We start from the raw sequence: 19,222 nt of genomic DNA, 5'->3' as shown, positions 1-19,222 counted from the left end.
TTTTCTTATATGAGCAGTATGGTAACTGGTGAAGGACAACAAGACGCCAGTTTCTGAAAGCGTAAGCGATTTTTTTTAAATACCAACACAATTTCGTCTCTTTCACAGGTATTTTACTTTAATGGAACAGCTTGTGAAATTTCGTAGCAAGGCTCGATTTGTAGCTGCACTGTTGTGGTTTTCAGGCCTCATTGGAGCTGAGTTGTGTCAATTGAAAACGTTTCGTATTGAGTCAAAAGTGGCTTTCTTAGGGAGTTGAGGGCTATTACAGTGTCTCTACAGGTCTGACAAGCTGCCGTGTCGAGTTGCCCTGAACATGAGCTAACTAAACAGACAGACAGGCACACAAGGCCCTATTTAGAGAATCATACAAAGCCTCGTCTAGTGTTAGTCTGTGCATGCACACCTGCAAAAACACTATTCACAGTTTCTTTTGACTTGCTAAAAGTTATATTTTCTGACAAAACCATTAGAGGCTATATGAAATAAATCTGTGTAAAACCTTTAAAGTGAACAAAAATGATACTTTCTGCCTTCTGGCAGGCAGACAAGAACGAAAGTCTTTGATACTTCAGAGGGACCTTGCTAAATGTCAGATATCATGTGTAGTAAGTCATTTGCAGCTGCTGTAATGTACAAAGAAAGAATGACAAATTGGGATACTGCAAGTCACAACCCTGTGGCGGGGTCTGTTCCTACAATTTTCCACAGATGTTCTTCACACATTTATTCAATATCACTCATAAGAAATTTGTCAAAATAAAATATATTTATTTATCCAGTGGATATTTAAATTCATACCCACTCCTCTGAAACACTATTCCCATAACAGTTAGAGCTTGAATTAGCTAACCCCAGAATGAAAGTTGTACCACTTTAAACCAATAGGAGAATGCAGAATGGGAGGATAAAATACTTTTGTAAGTTGTTAGGGTGACACTGGTCTTCATATGGACAGTGAACACACTAGATCAGAGTTGGGGTCAATTCAGTCAGAACGAATAAGACTGAAATTCCACCTCCAATTCGAATTGTCCTTGAGGCTTGAACTGAAATAGAACCCTGCACTGGACAGTCCAGTATGTGGTAATGGCGTGAACAGCCATGGAGTAGTATTGGGATAGCTCTGGCTCTATGTTCCTACAGGCTGCATGCATGTTGTTTGCTCGGCTGTTGGCAGCCCCTGACTGGCTCCCTCACGGGCCTCCAGGCCGAGACGCCTCCCTGTCTCCACCAGCAGAGAGAGACTGGCCTGACTGGCCTAGAGGAAATATTACCTGGAGCATAGAGAGATGAGATACAGTGCCTTGCAAAAGTATTCATCCCCTTGGCGTTTTTCCTATTTTGTTGCATTACAACCTTTAATTTAAATAGATTTTTATTTGGATTTCATGTAATGGACATACACAAAATAGTCCAAATTGGTGAAGTGAAATGAAAAAAATTAATGTTTCCAAAAAATAAAAATAAATAAAAATAAAATGAATAGTGGTGCCTGTATATGTATTCAGCCCCTTTGCTATGAAGCCCCTAAATAAGATCTGGTGCAACCAATGACCTTCAGAAGTCACATAATTAGTTAAATAAAGTCCACCTGTGTGCAATCTAAGTGTCACATGATCTGTCACATGATCTCAGTATAAATACACCGGATCTGAAAGTCCTCAGAGTCTGCAACACCACAAAGCAAGTGGCACCATGAAGACCAAGGCGCTCTCCAAACAGGTTAGGGACAAAGATGTGGAGAAGTACAGATCAGGGTTGGGTTATAAAAAAATATCTGAAACTTTGAACATACCACGGAGCACTGTTAAATCCATTATTAAAAAGTGGAAAGAATATGTCACCGCAACAAACCTGCCAAGAAGGAGGAGCTGCAAAGCTCCACAGCGGAGATTGGAGTATCTGTCCATAGGACCACTTTAAGCTGTACACTCCACAGAGCTGGGCTTTGATGAAGAGTGGCCAGAAAAAAGCCATTGCTTAAAGAAAAAATAAGCAAACGCGTTTGGTGTTTGCCAAAAGATGAGACAAAAATGTTGCTTTTTGGCCATCAAGGAAAATGCTATGTCTGGCGCAAACCCAGCACCTCTCATCACAACGAGAACACCATCCCCACAGTGAAGCATGGTGATGGCAGCATCATGCTGTGGGGATGTTTTATATCGGCAGAAACTGGGAAATTGGTCAGAATTTAAGGAATGATGGATGGCCCTAAATACAGGGAAATTCTTGAGGGAAACCTGTTTCAGTCTTCCAGAGATTTGAGACAGGGACAGAGGTTCACTTTCCAGCAGGACAATGACCCTAAGCATACTGCTAAGGCAACACTCAAGTGGTTTAAGGGGAAACATTTAAATGTCTTGGAAAGGCCCAGACCTCATTCCAATTGAGAATCTGTGGTATGACTTAAAGATTGCTGTACACTTGCAGAACCCATCCTATTTGAAATGGCTGGAGCAGTTTTGCCTTGAAGAATGGGCAGAAATCCCAGTGGCTAGATGTACCGAGCTTATAGAAACATACCTCAAGAGACTTGCAGCTGTAATTGCTGGAAAAGGTGGCTCTATGAAATATTGACTTTTGGGGGGTGAATAGTTATGCATGCTCAGGTTTTCAGTTTTCTTGTCTTATTTCTTGTTTGTTTCACAATAAAAAATATTTTGCATCTCCAAAATGGTAGGCATGTTGTGTAAATAAAATGATACAACCCCCCCCCCCCCAAACTATTTTAATTCCAGGTTGTAAGTCAATAAAATGGGAAAACTGCCAAGGGAGGTGAATACTTTCACAAGCCACTGTAGATGAGAGAGAGAGTGAGAGCGATGAGAGAGAGAGAGAGAGAGAGAGAGAGAGAGAGAGAGAGAGAGAGAGAGAGAGCGATGAGAGAGAGAGAGAGAGAGGAGAGAGAGAGAGAGAGCGATGAGAGAGAAAAGGGTAAACTAAACTGTGGCCTCAGGAAGTAAAGTCCCTGACACCTCTCAGCCTCTGAGCTCAGCTTCCTTCTGTCTGGATTAAGCAACTTCCTCAGTCACAATTAAAGGTTTATCCCCTCACAATGAAGAAATTAAACTGTAAAAACTCACCAGCTAAATTATTGTTATTCAGGGAAGTTTAAAGAAGCGGACGCTTGAATTGTAAACTCTTCTGTTAAGTACACTGTGTGGCGAGTACAGCCATGGGAATTTCAGAGCGAGTAGGAACCTTCTTAGTCCACTACAACTGTGTTGAATAAGAAGGACTTACTGAGCTCTTTGACTCTTAAATACACCAACCCTCTCAGAGTCAAAGCTAACACTTGGAGAATGTACACATGGAGAATTTACACTTGGAGAATGTCCACATCTATAGGACATATCATGTATATACAATACACACACATACATTCCTGCAAATGTACTTTACATTTCTACTACTGTAAAGGGATTCTACTCTGTTATAGATTGAGTCAGTAGGCCCTCATTGTTTAGGATTCAACATGTGTTTTGCGTCTGTATTTAGGATATAATGAAATGAAATGCAACATGTTTACCATGGCAGTTTGATGGCCATCCTCACTATCATTGATACGGAGGTAAGGAACTGTTCCGTGTCTTATGATCAAGCAGAGGGACCAGGTGGATGTGTGTATGTGTGTGTGGGAGAGGTGAAGGTGAGGGGCATCTTGGGGTGAAAGACAGAGAGAGACAAGTCTGTATCTGCTGCAGCAGTGGGATGACCCTGATGATCCTCTGAAGCCTGGGCTAAGAATGCACACGCATACTTCCTATTGAGGGAATCTACCTAAAATCCTAGACTACACTGAGTATACCAAACATTAGGAATATCATCCTAATCTTCAGTTGCACCCCTCCCCCCATTTTGCCCTTAGCTCAGCCTCAATTCGTTGGGTCATGGACTCTACAAGGTGTCGAAAGCATTCCACAGGGATGCTGGCCCATGTTGACTCCAATGCTTCCCACCGTTGTGTCAAGTTGGCTGGATGTCCTTTGGGTGGTGGACTATTCTTGATGCAAACGGGAAACTGTTGTGTGAAAAACCCAGCGGAGTTGCAGTTCTTGACACAAACTGGTGACCTTGACACCTACTACCATACCCTGTTCAAAAGCACTTCAATATTTTGTCTTGCCCATTCATCCTCTGAATGGCAGACCTTCACAATCCATGTCTCAAGGCTTAAAAATATTTAATCTGTCTCCTCCCTTTCATCTACACTGATTGAAGTGGATTTAACAAGTGACATCAATAAGGGAGCATAGCTTTCACCTGGATTCACCTGGTCAGAGCAAGTGTTCTTAATGTTTTGTATACTGAGTGTATACTGTTATTACAGATGTTTTACATGAGTCACAACACGCAGGAAGGAACTGGACATTTGGGTTAGGGTTAAGTTTGGCTGAGGTTAAACTGGGTTAGGGTTAAGTTTGGCTGTGGTTAAACTGGGTTAGGGTTAAGTTTGGCTGAGGTTAAACTGTGTTAGGGTTAAGTTTGGCTGTGGTTAAACTGAGTTAGGGTTACGTTTGGCTGAGGTTAAACTGTGTTAGGGTTAAGTTTGGCTGAGGTTAAACTGGGTTAGGGTTAAGTTTGGCTGAGGTTAAACTGGGTTAGGGTTAAGTTTGGCTGAGGTTAAACTGGGTTAGGGTTAAGTTTGGCTGAGGTTAAACTGGGTTAGGGTTAAGTTTGGCTGAGGTTAAACTGTGTTAGGGTTAAGTTTGGCTGAGGTTAAACTGTGTTAGGGTTAAGTTTGGCTGAGGTTAAACTGGGTTAGGGTTAAGTTTGGCTGAGGTTAAACTGGGTTAGGGTTAAGTTTGGCTGAGGTTAAACTGGGTTAGGGTTAAGTTTGGCTGAGGTTAAACTGGGTTAGGGTTAAGTTTGGCTGAGGTTAAACTGTGTTAGGGTTAAGTTTGGCTGAGGTTAAACTGGGTTAGGGTTAAGTTTGGCTGAGGTTAAACTGTGTTAGGGTTAAATTTGGCTGAGGTTAAACTGTGTTAGGGTTAAGTTTGGCTGAGGGTTAAAACTGGTTATGGTTAAGTTTGGCTGCTAACTATCCCCTTATTCAGCGGAACTGATCTCAGCAACATAGTGGGTGTGGGGACGGCCAAGCTTTCAGAAAAGCACAAAGAGGACATGGAGCATGACTATGATTCAAGGTCACAGCCACCATGTCTTTCTCATGACTATGAGATGTAAACAAGAAAATGATTCATTTAAATCCTACACTTTCAAAAAGAAGGAATCCTCTCTAAAGGAAAATCTTTCTAACCAAAGAGCTCACATGAAGGGATTTCACTTACTCATCACTCACTCCATTTCTACCCAGTTGTTATGAAAATTACTATTTATTTTCCCCACATCTCTTCTTCTCCCAGAGCTGTCTGGCGTATGACATCACAAACTAGTTTTCCATGAGGCTGGTAGCGGGCCTGTTTACATGTTTCTGGGGACCATGACAACCATACATTGAAGTAACATCGGTCTCAGAGCCTGTACTGTAATCACAGGGTGTACTGTAGGCCTATCTACTGAAATCCTTTAAAGTGATGATCCAGAACTTTTGTATAATTTCAATCAGTAGTTTTGAAAGTGGAGCTCAAAATGAGTCCCCTTTTTTGGTGTACCACTTCATCCAATTGTGTACTACGTTATCCATTTCATATGATATGTTACATCCTGCAGATGTTGTTATTGTGCAATTTGTGTAAAATGTTCTGAAGATACCGGACTGCATCTTTAAGTAGTGCTAGAAAGTACTTTCTCAGTGAGGAAAATACACTCCACCATTCTGAAGAGCCTGTATTTAACCATGGCCTAAAGTGAAACACCAAAATGACATGCCTGTCTAGCTATGGCATGGTACAGAACATAACTATTTATGGAAAAAGAAACATGCAAGGGACTTCAATGTTACAGTCCAGAAAACATAAAGGCTTGGTTGGATTGGTTTTGGATTGGTTGTTCCCAGCCCACAACCCGCCGGCCAGGACAGAGTTGTGGTCTGGGATGCCTCTGTTTGTTATCCCTGGGTCTGCTGCATTTACTCAGGATAACCTGTCTGCTTATTTTGCTGGTCTCACAGTTTACTGTAGCCCTGCCGTCTGCCTGCCTGCATTTTATCCTGAGAGAGAGGCCAGTAGCCAGCACTGGTGTCAGGGTTGTGGGCTGCACTGGGTACATCCCAAATTGCATCCTATTCCCTGTTGGCCCTGGTGAAAAGTAGTGCACTATATAGGGAAAACAGTGCCATTTGGAACATACCTACTGTCTTATTTCAGACAGGATTTTCCCTGCTGCACTGACCACACAAATACTGGAAAAGTTGAATGTCACTAAATGTTTATGGAATTTCTCCTCCTACTCTTCCTCCTTTTTAAGCTTAGCTGCTGACCTGACTCTTATAATGGACGAAGCTGACCAAAAACGAACATAAAATAAGAAAAACTTTAAACACTTTTTTCTTTGTTTTTTAACCAAACAAAAAATGATTTCTTATAAATGTTTATTTGACTAGGTTTACTTAGATTAAATGTCTGACTAACTTACATGTGCGGGTGATTGAACATGTGGTATGTGACTCTCTGTCTCTATTATAAGCCCTCCATAATGAGGCTAATTGCTAATGGCTAATGCTGTGGTATTACCAGCCTGTTTCAGCAGTGTAACCTTAGATCTGTAATTACTAGCAAACCAACTCCCTCAGCCTAAGGAGGAATTCTAGTGTCGCTACAAATCAATATCCTGTGAGCCTAACAGAGCTGCAACAGCAGTCACAAAGGCCTCTAATACCAGGGATGGGGAAGGCTATGGGCCAACAGTGCTTCTTTTCAGGTAGAGTGTCAAAGTAGCTAAGAGCAGTACGGAACTGTGACTTTGTCAATTGAGGCATTCATGGAATTACTTTTCCCTACAACATTCTCTAGAAAAACTTTGAGTATGTGAATACAATATTGTAGATACAATATTGTCCTATTCTATTCTGGACAGACACCTAGATGACTGGTGGCTGACTCATTGGCTGACTGATTTGCTGGCTGAATGGCTGGCTGACTGTCTGGCTGACACTGTTTTCACCAGCTGTGTGTGCAGGCCCTGAGGGAGGGGGGAGACACATGGGCCGGATGGACTCCCCTGGCCTCAGCCTAGACTATAGGAATAGGCTGTAGCCTGTCTACCCCAGCTATAGGAACAGACCAGTGGAAGTGGAACTGGCTTCAAGTTGAGTTTGAGGGCCCTAAAGGATCCATATATAGAGAGAGAGAGAGAGAGAGAGAGAGAGAGAGAGAGAGAGAGAGAGAGAGAGAGAGAGAGAGAGAGAGAGAGAGAGAGAGAGAGAGAGAGAGAGAGAGAGAGAGAGAGAGAGAGAGAACACCAGACCAGAGTTCCAACAAACCAGATCATTGTGGCAGCTGGGGTGTAATAGTGTAATGGAATGACTTAATATACGCTTATGAATATCTGATCTAGATGTAGAGTCAAGTGTATGTATAAGTCTATAAGCTCTATAATGATATCTGTCTCTGTCTTATTCAGTTATAAAAAACAACAGTCAGTTCCTGCTAGTGTGTGGAGGATCGGATCGCCCCGAGAGGAAAGCAGAATTGGGCCGAGCCAGTCAATAGCTTCACCTTCCTGCAAGACATGAGGTCTTCTCATGTATATGGTCAGTTAAGGCATTACTGATACGATGTTGTGATTGTGAAATACTGTACATGGCACTGGATACAGCTGGTAATTTCTTTCCCAACATGACAATCTACTGGGGATATGAAATAAATCAATATATTCAGGGCTTCTCAGCTGTGTGTGTCATGCTGCTTTCTAAGTAGTAGGTCCAGGCGAGGTGGTGTCTTGTGCAACACAGATACCAGAACTATTTATCTCTTGCACTGCCTTGTCTACTCTTCTTTAAGACATGGGGAATGAATACTGAGGCGCTCATCCACATGTTGTGGAGTTAGAGCAATGTTCTAGATATCTTAAAAAGTACTTCTGCCTACACAGAATATTCCACTCATGAGGATATTTATTCTTTAAACATATGAGGGAGTCACTCTGAGTCACAAATCCCCTATTCTCACCCTGCCATTCACGGGCTTACAGAACCACAACAGTGCAAGGGCCTTATTTAGAGGGAGAGAAAGAAAGAAAGAGCAGAAATCCCTGTCTCTTTTCTCAGGAAGATTAGTGGATGTCCCTTTGGCGTGTTCCTGCCTATGAACAACTTTTCCTTTCTTTTTCTGGTCACATTTTTCTCTGCCAGCAGCATGAACTCCAAAGCACCTTCCCCAGAGCAGAGCAGGGACGAGGAGAGAGGCGTGGTGGAAAGAGACACTTCACACACCCTTCTAATCCCCGATCACCTCTCGGAACCCCTCTTACCTTGACCATTACTCACTTACCCTCGCTACGGAGACCACGGCTGCTGTGGTTAACACGCTGCTCTGTCCATATCACCAACTCGCCACTCTCTTAAAACAATTAATTACACTGCACGCGCCTGCTCCATCCATCTAGTGTAGTCACCAGTCACACAGAGTTTAGGCTCAATAGCGGTATACTGGATTTAGATTTGTGAATGTCGCCATTTGAACAAAACTACAATCTGAGGTGTTAGATAAAGACAGGGTGTGTAGGCTGTCTACAACTGTTTCACAAACAGTTTTGGACCATGAATTTTACGTGATCACGTGATCTTATGTGAACACGTGATAACATGTGACAAAATTTAAAGCAACCTGTGATAGCATGAAACTACACCTGTGAAAACATGTGATCACATGTGAAGTGTTCCACATCTTTCACATGTGAAACGTCATGAAATCATGCGATTTTCTGTAAGGGAAAGATCACAAACATTACGATTCAGCTTAGAGATCTGCTTTGAAATACTGAGATGTTTACTGTCCTATACTAGGAACCTGATCTGGCTATTTACAACCAGAGAGACAGACCAATAAACCCTACAGACTGAGGTTTGTGTTGCTGTGTGTTACAGCCTATACCAGAACACACACACACACACACACACACACACACACACAAACACACAAAAACACACACACACACACACACACACACACACACACACACACACACACACACACACACACACACACACACACACACACACACACACACACACACACACACACACACACACACACACACACACACACACACACACACACACCAGCCTGCAAGAGTCTGCCCTGCCAAACAGATGCGGGCTGTCACTGAGACTGCGGGTGCCCATTTAAAATCATTAACAAGGCCCAGCTAGAGAAACAGCCTGATGCATATCAAGGAACAGGTGGAGTCATGCCAAGCCAACATCATCCTTCCCCGTCTAGCCACGGCCCCTTCCCCGTCTAGCCACGGCCCCGTCCCCGTCTAGCCACGGCCCTGTGCCCGTCTGGCCCTGTCCCCGTCTAGCCCCGTCCCCGTCTAGCCACGGCCCCGTCCCCTTCTAGCCACGGCCCCGTCCCCGTCTAGCCACGGCCCCGTCCCCGTCTAGCCACGGCCCTGTCTAGCCACGGCCCCGTCTAGCCACGGCCCCGTCCCCGTCTAGCCACGGCCCCGTCCCCGTCTAGCCACGGCCCCGTCTAGCCACGGCCCGTCCCCGTCTAGCCACGGCCCCGTCCCCTTCTAGCCACGGCCCCGTCTAGCCACGGCCCCGTCCCCGTCCAGCCACGGCCCCGTCCCCGTCCAGCCACGGCCCCGTCTAGCCACGGCCCCGTCCCCTTCTAGCCACGGCCCCGTCTAGCCACGGCCCCGTCCCCTTCTAGCCACGGCCCCGTCCAGCCACGTCCCCATCTAGCCACGGCCCCGTCCTCGTCTAGCCACGGCCCCGTCCCCGTCTAGCCACGGCCCCGTCCCCGTCTAGCCACGGCCCCGTCTAGCCACGGCCCGTCCCCGTCTAGCCACGGCCCCGTCCCCTTCTAGCCACGGCCCCGTCACCGTCTAGCCACGGCCCCGTCCCCGTCTAGTCACGGCCCCGTCTAGCCACGGCCCCGTCCGCGTCTAGCCACGGCCCCGTCCCCATCTAGCCACGGCCCCGTCCCCGTCTAGCCACGGCCCCGTGCCCGTCTGGCCCCGTCCCCGTCTAGCCACGGCCCCGTGCCCGTCTGGCCCCGTCCCCGTCTAGCCACGGCCCCGTCCCCGTCTAGCCACGGCCCCGTCCCCGTCTAGCCACGGCCCCGTCCCCGTCTAGCCACGGCCCCGTCCCCATCTAGCCACGGCCTCTTGCACTACGAGCTATAAAGGCCAGACATACTTCCATTATGGATTAAGAATCATGGACTCAAATGTAACTGGTCAAGTCTCCATGTCTCCATGAAACCCAACTGAAATTGAGTTTTGTTCGTAAGACGCTGATGTTCTAACTGCCAATGAGTCTAGACCAGGCCGGCGAAGAGAAAAAACATAGCTGGTAGAACTTTATTCATTTGTAATGACTTGGATGTTTTACCAGTATATCTTATACAAACATTTGAGTGTTTTTCTTAGCACTTTCACTGAGAATGGTCTGACGATGCTTCAGTTAGTTAGCCTTTGACTTTACAGTAGTTTTCAATAGAGTTGAGGGAATGAGGCCATTCGTTTTGGTTACTTTGAGAAATGTACTAAGAATAATACACTGTCATATTGATTTATTCACGCTATGCCCTATATTCATATTCCTGTTATGATCTGCATGTTAATTGCAGAATCAGTGAAAAGGTGTCGATAAGAAGATAAAAACTAGGGCTATAACTATGTAACCAAGTCAGTATGGCTATAAATGTTCTACTTTCACTGTTGCCAATGAGTGAATAGAGAATGTAGGGTGATTATAGTTGGTTGAGGGAAGGCCACCAAGCCCTTCATTAAACAGTAAAAATATCCCACTGATAAGTTCTATTAAGGTTTCAGTGGTGGGCCCTTGCTAGATGTCTTTGTGCATCTCAGAAGGAAGGACCGCAGAACCGCTCCACTATGCAGTTCTAACTTATTTATAACGTTGAACCTCTGGAGCCAAGAACAAGGTCCTCAGACCTCGTTATGAGGAGTTGTCATCACACATATAATCACTGATGAAAACAGGAGGTCTCATTTTTTATATATGAGAGGGTCTGCCTCTCTCTCTCTCTCTCTCTCTCTCTCTCTCTCTCTCTCTCAATTCTATTTCAATTTAAATTTAAGGGGATTTATTGGCATGGGAAACATATGTTTACATTGCCAAAGCAAGTGAAGTAGATAATAAACTAAAGTGAAATAAACAATGAAAAATGTACAGCAAAAATTACACTCACAAAAGTTCCAAAAGAATAAAGACATGTAAAATGTAATATTATGTCTATATACCGTGTTGTAATGATGTGCAACTAGTTAAAGTACAAAAGGGGAGAAAAAATCAACATAAATGTAAGTTGTATTTACAATGGTGTTTGTTCTTCACTTCATCAGTTCCTTCTGGCAACAGGTCACACATCTTGCTGCTGTGGAATTTCACCCAAAAGATATGTGAATTTATCAAAATTGGATTTGTTTTTGAATTCTTTGTGGATCTGTGTAATCTGAGGGAAATATGTGTCTCTAATATGGTCATACATTTGGCAGGAGGTTAGGAAGAGCAGTTCAGTTTCCACCTCATTTTGTGGGCAGTGTGCACATAGCCTGTCTTCTCTTGAGAGCCAGGTCTGCCTACGGCGGCCTTTCTCAATAGCAGGGCTATGCTCACTCTATACATAGTTGAAAATGTAATTAATTAAAAAATAAATAAAAAATGTAATTAAAATTAATGGGACAAATGCTAATTAATTACTTAAAAATCATACAATGTGATTTTCTGGATTTTTTTAGATTCCGTCTCTCACAGTTGAAGTGTACCTATGATAAGAATTACAGACCTCTACATGCTTTGTAAGTGGGAAAACCTGCAAAATCGGCAGTGTATCAAATACTTATTCTCCCCACTGTATACAGTGCCTTGCGAAAGTATTCGGCCCCCTTGAACTTTGCGACCTTTTGCCACATTTCAGGCTTCAAACATAAAGATATAAAACTGTATTTTTTTGTGAAGAATCAACAACAAGTGGGACACAATCATGAAGTGGAACGACATTTATTGGATATTTCAAACTTTTTTAACAAATCAAAAACTGAAAAATTGGGCGTGCAAAATTATTCAGCCCCCTTAAGTTAATACTTTGTAGCGCCACCTTTTGCTGCGATTACAGCTGTAAGTCGCTTGGGGTATGTCTCTATCAGTTTTGCACATCGAGAGACTGACATTTTTTCCCATTCCTCCTTGCAAAACAGCTCGAGCTCAGTGAGGTTGGATGGAGAGCATTTGTGAACAGCAGTTTTCAGTTATTTCCACAGATTCTCGATTGGATTCAGGTCTGGACTTTGACTTGGCCATTCTAACACCTGGATATGTTTATTTTTGAACCATTCCATTGTAGATTTTGATTTATGTTTTGGATCATTGTCTTGTTGGAAGACAAATCTCCGTCCCAGTCTCAGGTCTTTTGCAGACTCCATCAGGTTTTCTTCCAGAATGGTCCTGTATTTGGCTCCATCCATCTTCCCATCAATTTTAACCATCTTCCCTGTCCCTGCTGAAGAAAAGCAGGCCCAAACCATGATGCTGCCACCACCATGTTTGACAGTGGGGATGGTGTGTTCAGCTGTGTTGCTTTTACGCCAAACATAACGTTTTGCATTGTTGCCAAAAAGTTCAATTTTGGTTTCATCTGACCAGAGCACCTTCTTCCACATGTTTGGTGTGTCTCCCAGGTGGCTTGTGGCAAACTTTAAACGACACTTTTTATGGATATCTTTAAGAAATGGCTTTCTTCTTGCCACTCTTCCATAAAGGCCAGATTTGTGCAATATACGACTGATTGTTGTCCTATGGACAGAGTCTCCCACCTCAGCTGTAGATCTCTGCAGTTCATCCAGAGTGATCATGGGCCTCTTGGCTGCATCTCTGATCAGTCTTCTCCTTGTATGAGCTGAAAGTTTAGAGGGACGGCCAGGTCTTGGTAGATTTGCAGTGGTCTGATACTCCTTCCATTTCAATATTATCGCTTGCACAGTGCTCCTTGGGATGTTTAAAGCTTGGGAAATCTTTTTTGTATCCAAATCCGGCTTTAAACTTCTTCACAACAGTATCTCGGACCTGCCTGGTGTGTTCCTTGTTCTTCATGATACTCTCTGCGCTTTTGACGGACCTCTGAGACTATCACAGTGCAGGTGCATTTATACGGAGACTTGATTACACACAGGTGGATTGTATTTATCATCATTAGTCATTTAGGTCAACATTGGATCATTCAGAGATCCTCACTGAACTTCTGGAGAGAGTTTGCTGCACTGAAAGTAAAGGGGCTGAATAATTTTGCACGCCCAATTTTTCAGTTTTTGATTTGTTAAAAAAGTTTGAAATATCCAATAAATGTCGTTCCACTTCATGATTGTGTCCCACTTGTTGTTGATTCTTCACAAAAAAATACAGTTTTATATCTTTATGTTTGAAGCCTGAAATGTGGCAAAAGGTCGCAAAGTTCAAGGGGGCCGAATACTTTCGCAAGGCACTGTATATGTTGAAGAGGGTGGAGCTTAAGCTCTCTGTTTCACCCCACGGTCCCGTGGAAAGAAATATGTGTGTTTTTTTGCCAATTTTAACCACACACTTGTTGTTTGTGCACATAGATTGTATAATGTTGTATGTTTTTCCCCCAACACCACTTTCCATCAATTTGTATAGCAGACCCTCATGCCAAATTGAGACAAAAGCCTTTTTTTAAAAAATCAACAACGCATGGAAGACTTTGCCTTTGTTTTGTTTTGTTTGTTTGTAAATTAGAGTGTGCATGGTAAATACGTGGACTGTCGTTACAGTAATTTGGTAAAAAGTACATTTGACAATTGCTCAGTACAATGTTTTCATTGAGGAAATGTATGAGTCAGCTGTTAATGATAATGCAGAGGATTTTCCTAAGGCTGCTGTTGACGCATATCCCCCGGTAGTTATTGGGGTCAAATTTGTCTCCACATTTGTGGATTGGGGTGATCAGTCCTTGGTTCCAAATATTGGGGAAGATGCCAGAGCTGAGGATGATGTTAAAGAGTTTTAAGTACAGCACATTGTTATTTGTGGTCTGTATATTTGATCATTTCATTGAGGATACCATAAGCCCCACAGGCCTTTTTAGATTGGAGGGTTTCTATTTTGTCCTGTAGTTCATTCACTGTAATTGGAGAATCCAGTGCGTTCTGGTAGTCTTTAAATCGAATCAAATCAAAGTTTATTTGTCACATGCGCTGAATACAACAGGTGTAGTAGACCTTACAGTGAAATGCTTACTTACAGGCTCTAACCAATAGTGCAAAAAAGGTGTTAGGTGAACAACAGGTAGGTGAAGAAATAAAACAACAGTAAAAAGACAGGCTACATACAGTAGCGAGGCTATAAAAGTAGTGAGGCTACATACAGACAACGATTAGTCGGGCTGATTGATGTAGTATGTACATGTAGATATGGTTAAAGTGACTATGCGTATATGATGGAACAGAGAGTAGCAGTAGTGTAAAAGAGGGGTTGGTGGGTGGTGGGACACAATGCAGATTGCCCGGTTAGCCAATGTGCGGAAGCACTGGTTGGTCGGCCCAATTGAGGTAGTATGTACATGAATGTATAGTATTTAGTAGTTTAGTAGTTGATTCTGCAATTTATATTTGATCATGTATGTGTTTGCTGTTTGTTCATTGTTATAGAGCGAAAAAGACTAGAGAAGTGGTTTATCCATACCTCGCCGTTTTGGATAGATAACTCTTTGTTGTTTGTTTAGATTCTATGGATTCTTCAATTACATTGAGCTGATTTCTGATGTGCTGCTCCTTCTTTTTCCGTAATGTATTTCTGTATTGTTTTAGTGGTTCACCATAGTGAAGGCGTAGGCTCAGGTTTTCTGGGTCTCTGTTTTTGGTTGGATACATTTCTCAATTTCCTTCTTAGCTTTTTGCATTCTTCATCAAACCATTTGTCATTGCTGTTAATTGTCTTAGGTTGTTTGCTTGAACTGTTTAGGTTTTATAGGGAAGCTGAGAGGTAAAATATACTGTTTAGGTTTTATAGGGAAGCTGAGAGGTAAAATATACTGTTTAGGTTTTATAGGGAAGCTGAGAGGTAAAATATACTGTTTAGGTTTTATAGGGAAGCTGAGAGGTAAACTATACTGTTTAGGTTTTATAGGGAAGCTGAGAGGTAAAATATACTGTTTAGGTTTTCTACTGCCAAGTTTACACATTCACTATTACAGTGGCACCTTTTGTCCAGGAAATTGTCTAGAAGGGATTGAATTTGTTGTTGCCTAATTGTTTTCTTGTAGGATGACAATGTCTGTATTTCCAATTTCTTTGATGAAGTCTGGGTTCCTGCTCTTTAGGCCAAAGGCAGATGACCTCAGACCTTGTATATTCCAGGATGAGATAGTAAAAGCTTTGTGTTCCATATTGTCTAGTGTTGTTTTTGTGTGGTTTAGGCCTGGACCATCACAGTAGGTGTGAGCAGAGCATGTTGAGCATCTGATACATACCTCTTAGGTCGCAGGATGGGGCTTGGTCGGGTATAATAGTGGGGGCTGGGCCTGTTGCTCTACTCACGGCCTGGGCATATGTCCTGCTGTCATGTTGAGGTCCTTGCTTCAGGGGCAAGGAGCATGGGGTGGGCAGAAGGGGCATTGGTCTGATATGGGGGGGGGGGGGGGGGGGGGGGGTATATAGGGTGTGGCCGGGTTTTTCTTGGGGCGGTCTTAGCTGGTTGGAGTGATGCTGTGGTCTGGGTGTAGGTCCTCTTGGCATGGGTTCTCTCTCTCTCTCTCTGTCTCTCTCTCTCTCTCTCTCATTCTCTCTCTCTCTGACTCTTTCTCCCTCTCAGTTTCTTTCTTTCTTTCTTTCTTTCTCTCTCTCTCTCTTTTTTTCTCCTCAGACCAGACTGACCCACTAAGGGTATCATCACTTTCCATTTCAGTCATATGCTATGCAATTTTACTTACAACATAATTTACAACCATCATACTTTGTTTGTCTATGTGGGTTTGAAGAATTGCAAGTGTCCGATATAGGCCACAGTAGATTCCAAGACAATAAATATAATTAATATTTTTGGAAACAATCTTTGACCATTTCTTTGTAGAGGCGCCAGTGAGGACAGAGAGAAACGTCCTATTTTTCATGTATTTCTCTAAACAATTAATACTCATATAGCTTTGCTTATGGCAGGCCACCAAGCTTATCAATAAACATAACTAACCAATGCCACACTATCAGATAAAAGCTCATTAGCATATCAAAGGTACTTCCCGGTCCTCGCCGGTGTCAGACGACTCTGATGCACTGTCGTCCACTGTTACCACAGACAGCTTTAGTAATTCATAACATTTATACTCAGGAGGTAAGAACAAGGTCTTTCAACCTCATTGTAGTGTTTTTTCATCTCCCAGTCTCTGACATCTTTGAATCATGCAGTCCCTCGCCATCTATCTCTTTCATGTGCCACTGAGCGGGGGAATAAGCCAATATGAAAGCATACACCAACACAGACCACCGAAACAAAAACACGACTTAAAGTCAATATCTGAGTCATTTTTCAATTAATGCATTTTACCTTCTGCACGATCAATTAAGTCAAGAAGTATTTTATATTGAAAATATTTTCAGTATGAGAGATACCGTATGACAGGGGGACTCCTATAATGTATTTGATGTGGGTATTAAAGACACTACTTTATGACTGGGAGCATTGCTATAAGGTACAGACAGAGAGTGGAGAGAGGGAAACATTGGGAGGTTTGGACTGGAGAGATGTAGTTGAAGGTAGCAGCTCTTAGACTAGTCATACCTCTGGTAACTGTAGTAGGAGACGGTTTCTTTGGCAGGTCTGAGAAGCTGCCTCCATCCAGACCTGATCCTGTGTGCTCCTTCTTCTCAGTGGCTGTAAGGGCAGAGGTCTCCATGGTGGACAGCAGGGAGTCCGAGTCAACCTAGTGACACAGAGAGGGAAAAGGAAAGATTAAAGCAAAACATGTGTAAAGGCAATACAAATGTTGTTGACAAAGGATATTTTGGAATGAGGAGGTAGATTTTGTCACAACACACACACATACTCACTGGCTGCAGCAGTGCCCGAGTTGCCAACAGAGGGAGTTCTACAGATCATACACTCAGTATTACATTCCAGCACTGTGTATAAAATATGAAATGAATAAGAAAGAACCTAAGAACTATTCAGTGTCCTGACATGAAGCAGACTTCTCTGAGATAATGCAGAGTGTTGCTGGTTGCCAGGCACCGTCTGGGGCACAGAGAAAGACACAAAAGGACACATTATTTTACCATATTATATCATGTAGCGTGTCTGGTCACAGCCTCCTCTCTTACACAGTCAAACTAAATTTAGATATTTTACTTTTTGTCAGAGAATAAAAACAGTATCCCTCAGAATATAGTCCACAAATAATACATGAATGTACTGTAACTACCATGTATATTGGCTACATAGTTTTAAGGCGTCACTCAATATGAAAATGTACACTTAAATAGATACAGGTTTTTCAGTTGTTCAGTGTAATACGTTCCTAATGTCCTTCATAGTAAAAATGTGACACACTCAGCAGTCTGTCTTTTAGCCACTGTGACATCATCATTACGCCACATTCACATGCTTGTTTGAATGGCAGTAGACTTGGCAGCAAATGACTTGTTTGAGTTTGTGGAACCTAGATGATTATCTTCGGCTAAGTGCAAACAAGTAGCAGTCTAAAGCTAAGAGGGGAGGTCACTCCACACTCTCAAATAATTTAAAATCACATTTTAAGAAGAGAAATTGTAGAAATAAGGAGGGTTTATGGCTGTGGAAGCTAGTGATGACCCGCTGTCACTAGGCACTAGCTTGCTGTAATGGTTATCAATACTGGTTTTACCCCTTTTAATGTGTCAATATGAGGGTTTCGTTGTTGACATTGTCTAATCTGACCTGTATGCACGGATTTGATTCATTGTGATTTATTGGTTGATTCATTGGTTGAATATATGTTTATTCATTATGATTTTATTAATCGTTATTTGCCACATAAGTACAAACTCGGACAGATAACTTGACTATTTTGCTGGTTAGGACGGTTCTACTCTACACTCTTCAATGTAGTGAAACACTAAAAACAGCTCTACTGGAGTGTCATACAGTTTCCACACACTTGTTGACAGACGTGGGCACTTGGCAGTCAGAACTTGAAATGAATGCACCATAGACTATGTTTTACACTGTTTATATTGCTGAACTCATATACAAACATTTTTTCAATGACTTGACAAACAGCACTTGCAAATAATTCTCTGTCACTATTAACATTTTAACACCACAGGCATTTAGGTATGGCATACACAGTATTTGCAGCATGTTGGTGTTCTAGAGACCAAGTAGGACATTAGCTCAACTGATTATAAAATGTCTTTCCAATAATTAGTTTATATGCTACTGTAATACATTGATTAAATATGTTCTGTTTCTCTAGCCTTTTACACTAGCCACTATGAACAGTACTCACAGATCACTATCAAGTCATTCAATGTGTGCTCATGTGTGAAGCATCCTTTTAGGTTTCCTGTGGTCCTCCAACATCTTGTGTTCTATTGGAGGTATGGCGGACCAGTGGCCATTGGTATGACCCTTCAGAGGTACTAGTCGCCTGTCCCGCTGCCCGTCCCTGTGCCAAGGTAAGCCGATTAAGAAGTGGGCAGCTAACCGGTTTAAAAGGCATCTGTTTATTTATTGTCTTGCCAAAAGCAAATAAAAGTTGTTCTCCCTCTAGCCATCTTGTCACTGAGGCTGACAACTCATTCATAAGACATTTCCTTTTACGATCACAATCCAAAGCAGTAAGAAGTCTTTTATTATCTGTTTCAGCTGATTCCAACGGTTGTGTGACATTGGCAACAAATTATATATATATTTTTTACAATCAAAGGCTCTTGGATCAACGAAGGTATGCCCAACCCTAGAGCACATAGTAAACCCTAAACATCAGTCTATCTGTCTTCCTAGTGACTTGACCCCTGAAGAAGAGAGAATGTCTTCTTAATAACATCATGTTCAATATGAACATCTGGCTTGCAACACATTAATAGCTGTTGTTTCCTGCTATAATTCAAGCAAAGTATTGTTTTTTTTACTACTAAA

The 19,222-nt window shown here is 42.7% G+C and overlaps 1 protein-coding gene across 2 annotated transcripts in view; it reads right to left on the bottom strand.

The window, feature by feature from the left end:
• LOC110502095 (zinc finger protein GLI2) overlaps positions 1-19,222 on the bottom strand; it is a 116,628-nt gene that overhangs the window by 78,245 nt on the left and 19,161 nt on the right. For both annotated transcript variants that reach the window (XM_036959175.1, XM_036959176.1), the window contains one exon: positions 16,886-17,027. In XM_036959175.1, the coding sequence (XP_036815070.1) occupies positions 16,886-17,000 (115 nt within the window). In that variant the 5' untranslated portion in view covers positions 17,001-17,027. The remainder of the gene's footprint in view (positions 1-16,885; positions 17,028-19,222) is intronic.

The sequence above is a fragment of the Oncorhynchus mykiss genome, chromosome 22 (assembly GCF_013265735.2).
Source record: "Oncorhynchus mykiss isolate Arlee chromosome 22, USDA_OmykA_1.1, whole genome shotgun sequence".
Classification (NCBI taxonomy): Eukaryota; Metazoa; Chordata; class Actinopteri; order Salmoniformes; family Salmonidae; genus Oncorhynchus; species Oncorhynchus mykiss.
This window is presented reverse-complemented; position numbering and strand designations above follow the sequence as displayed.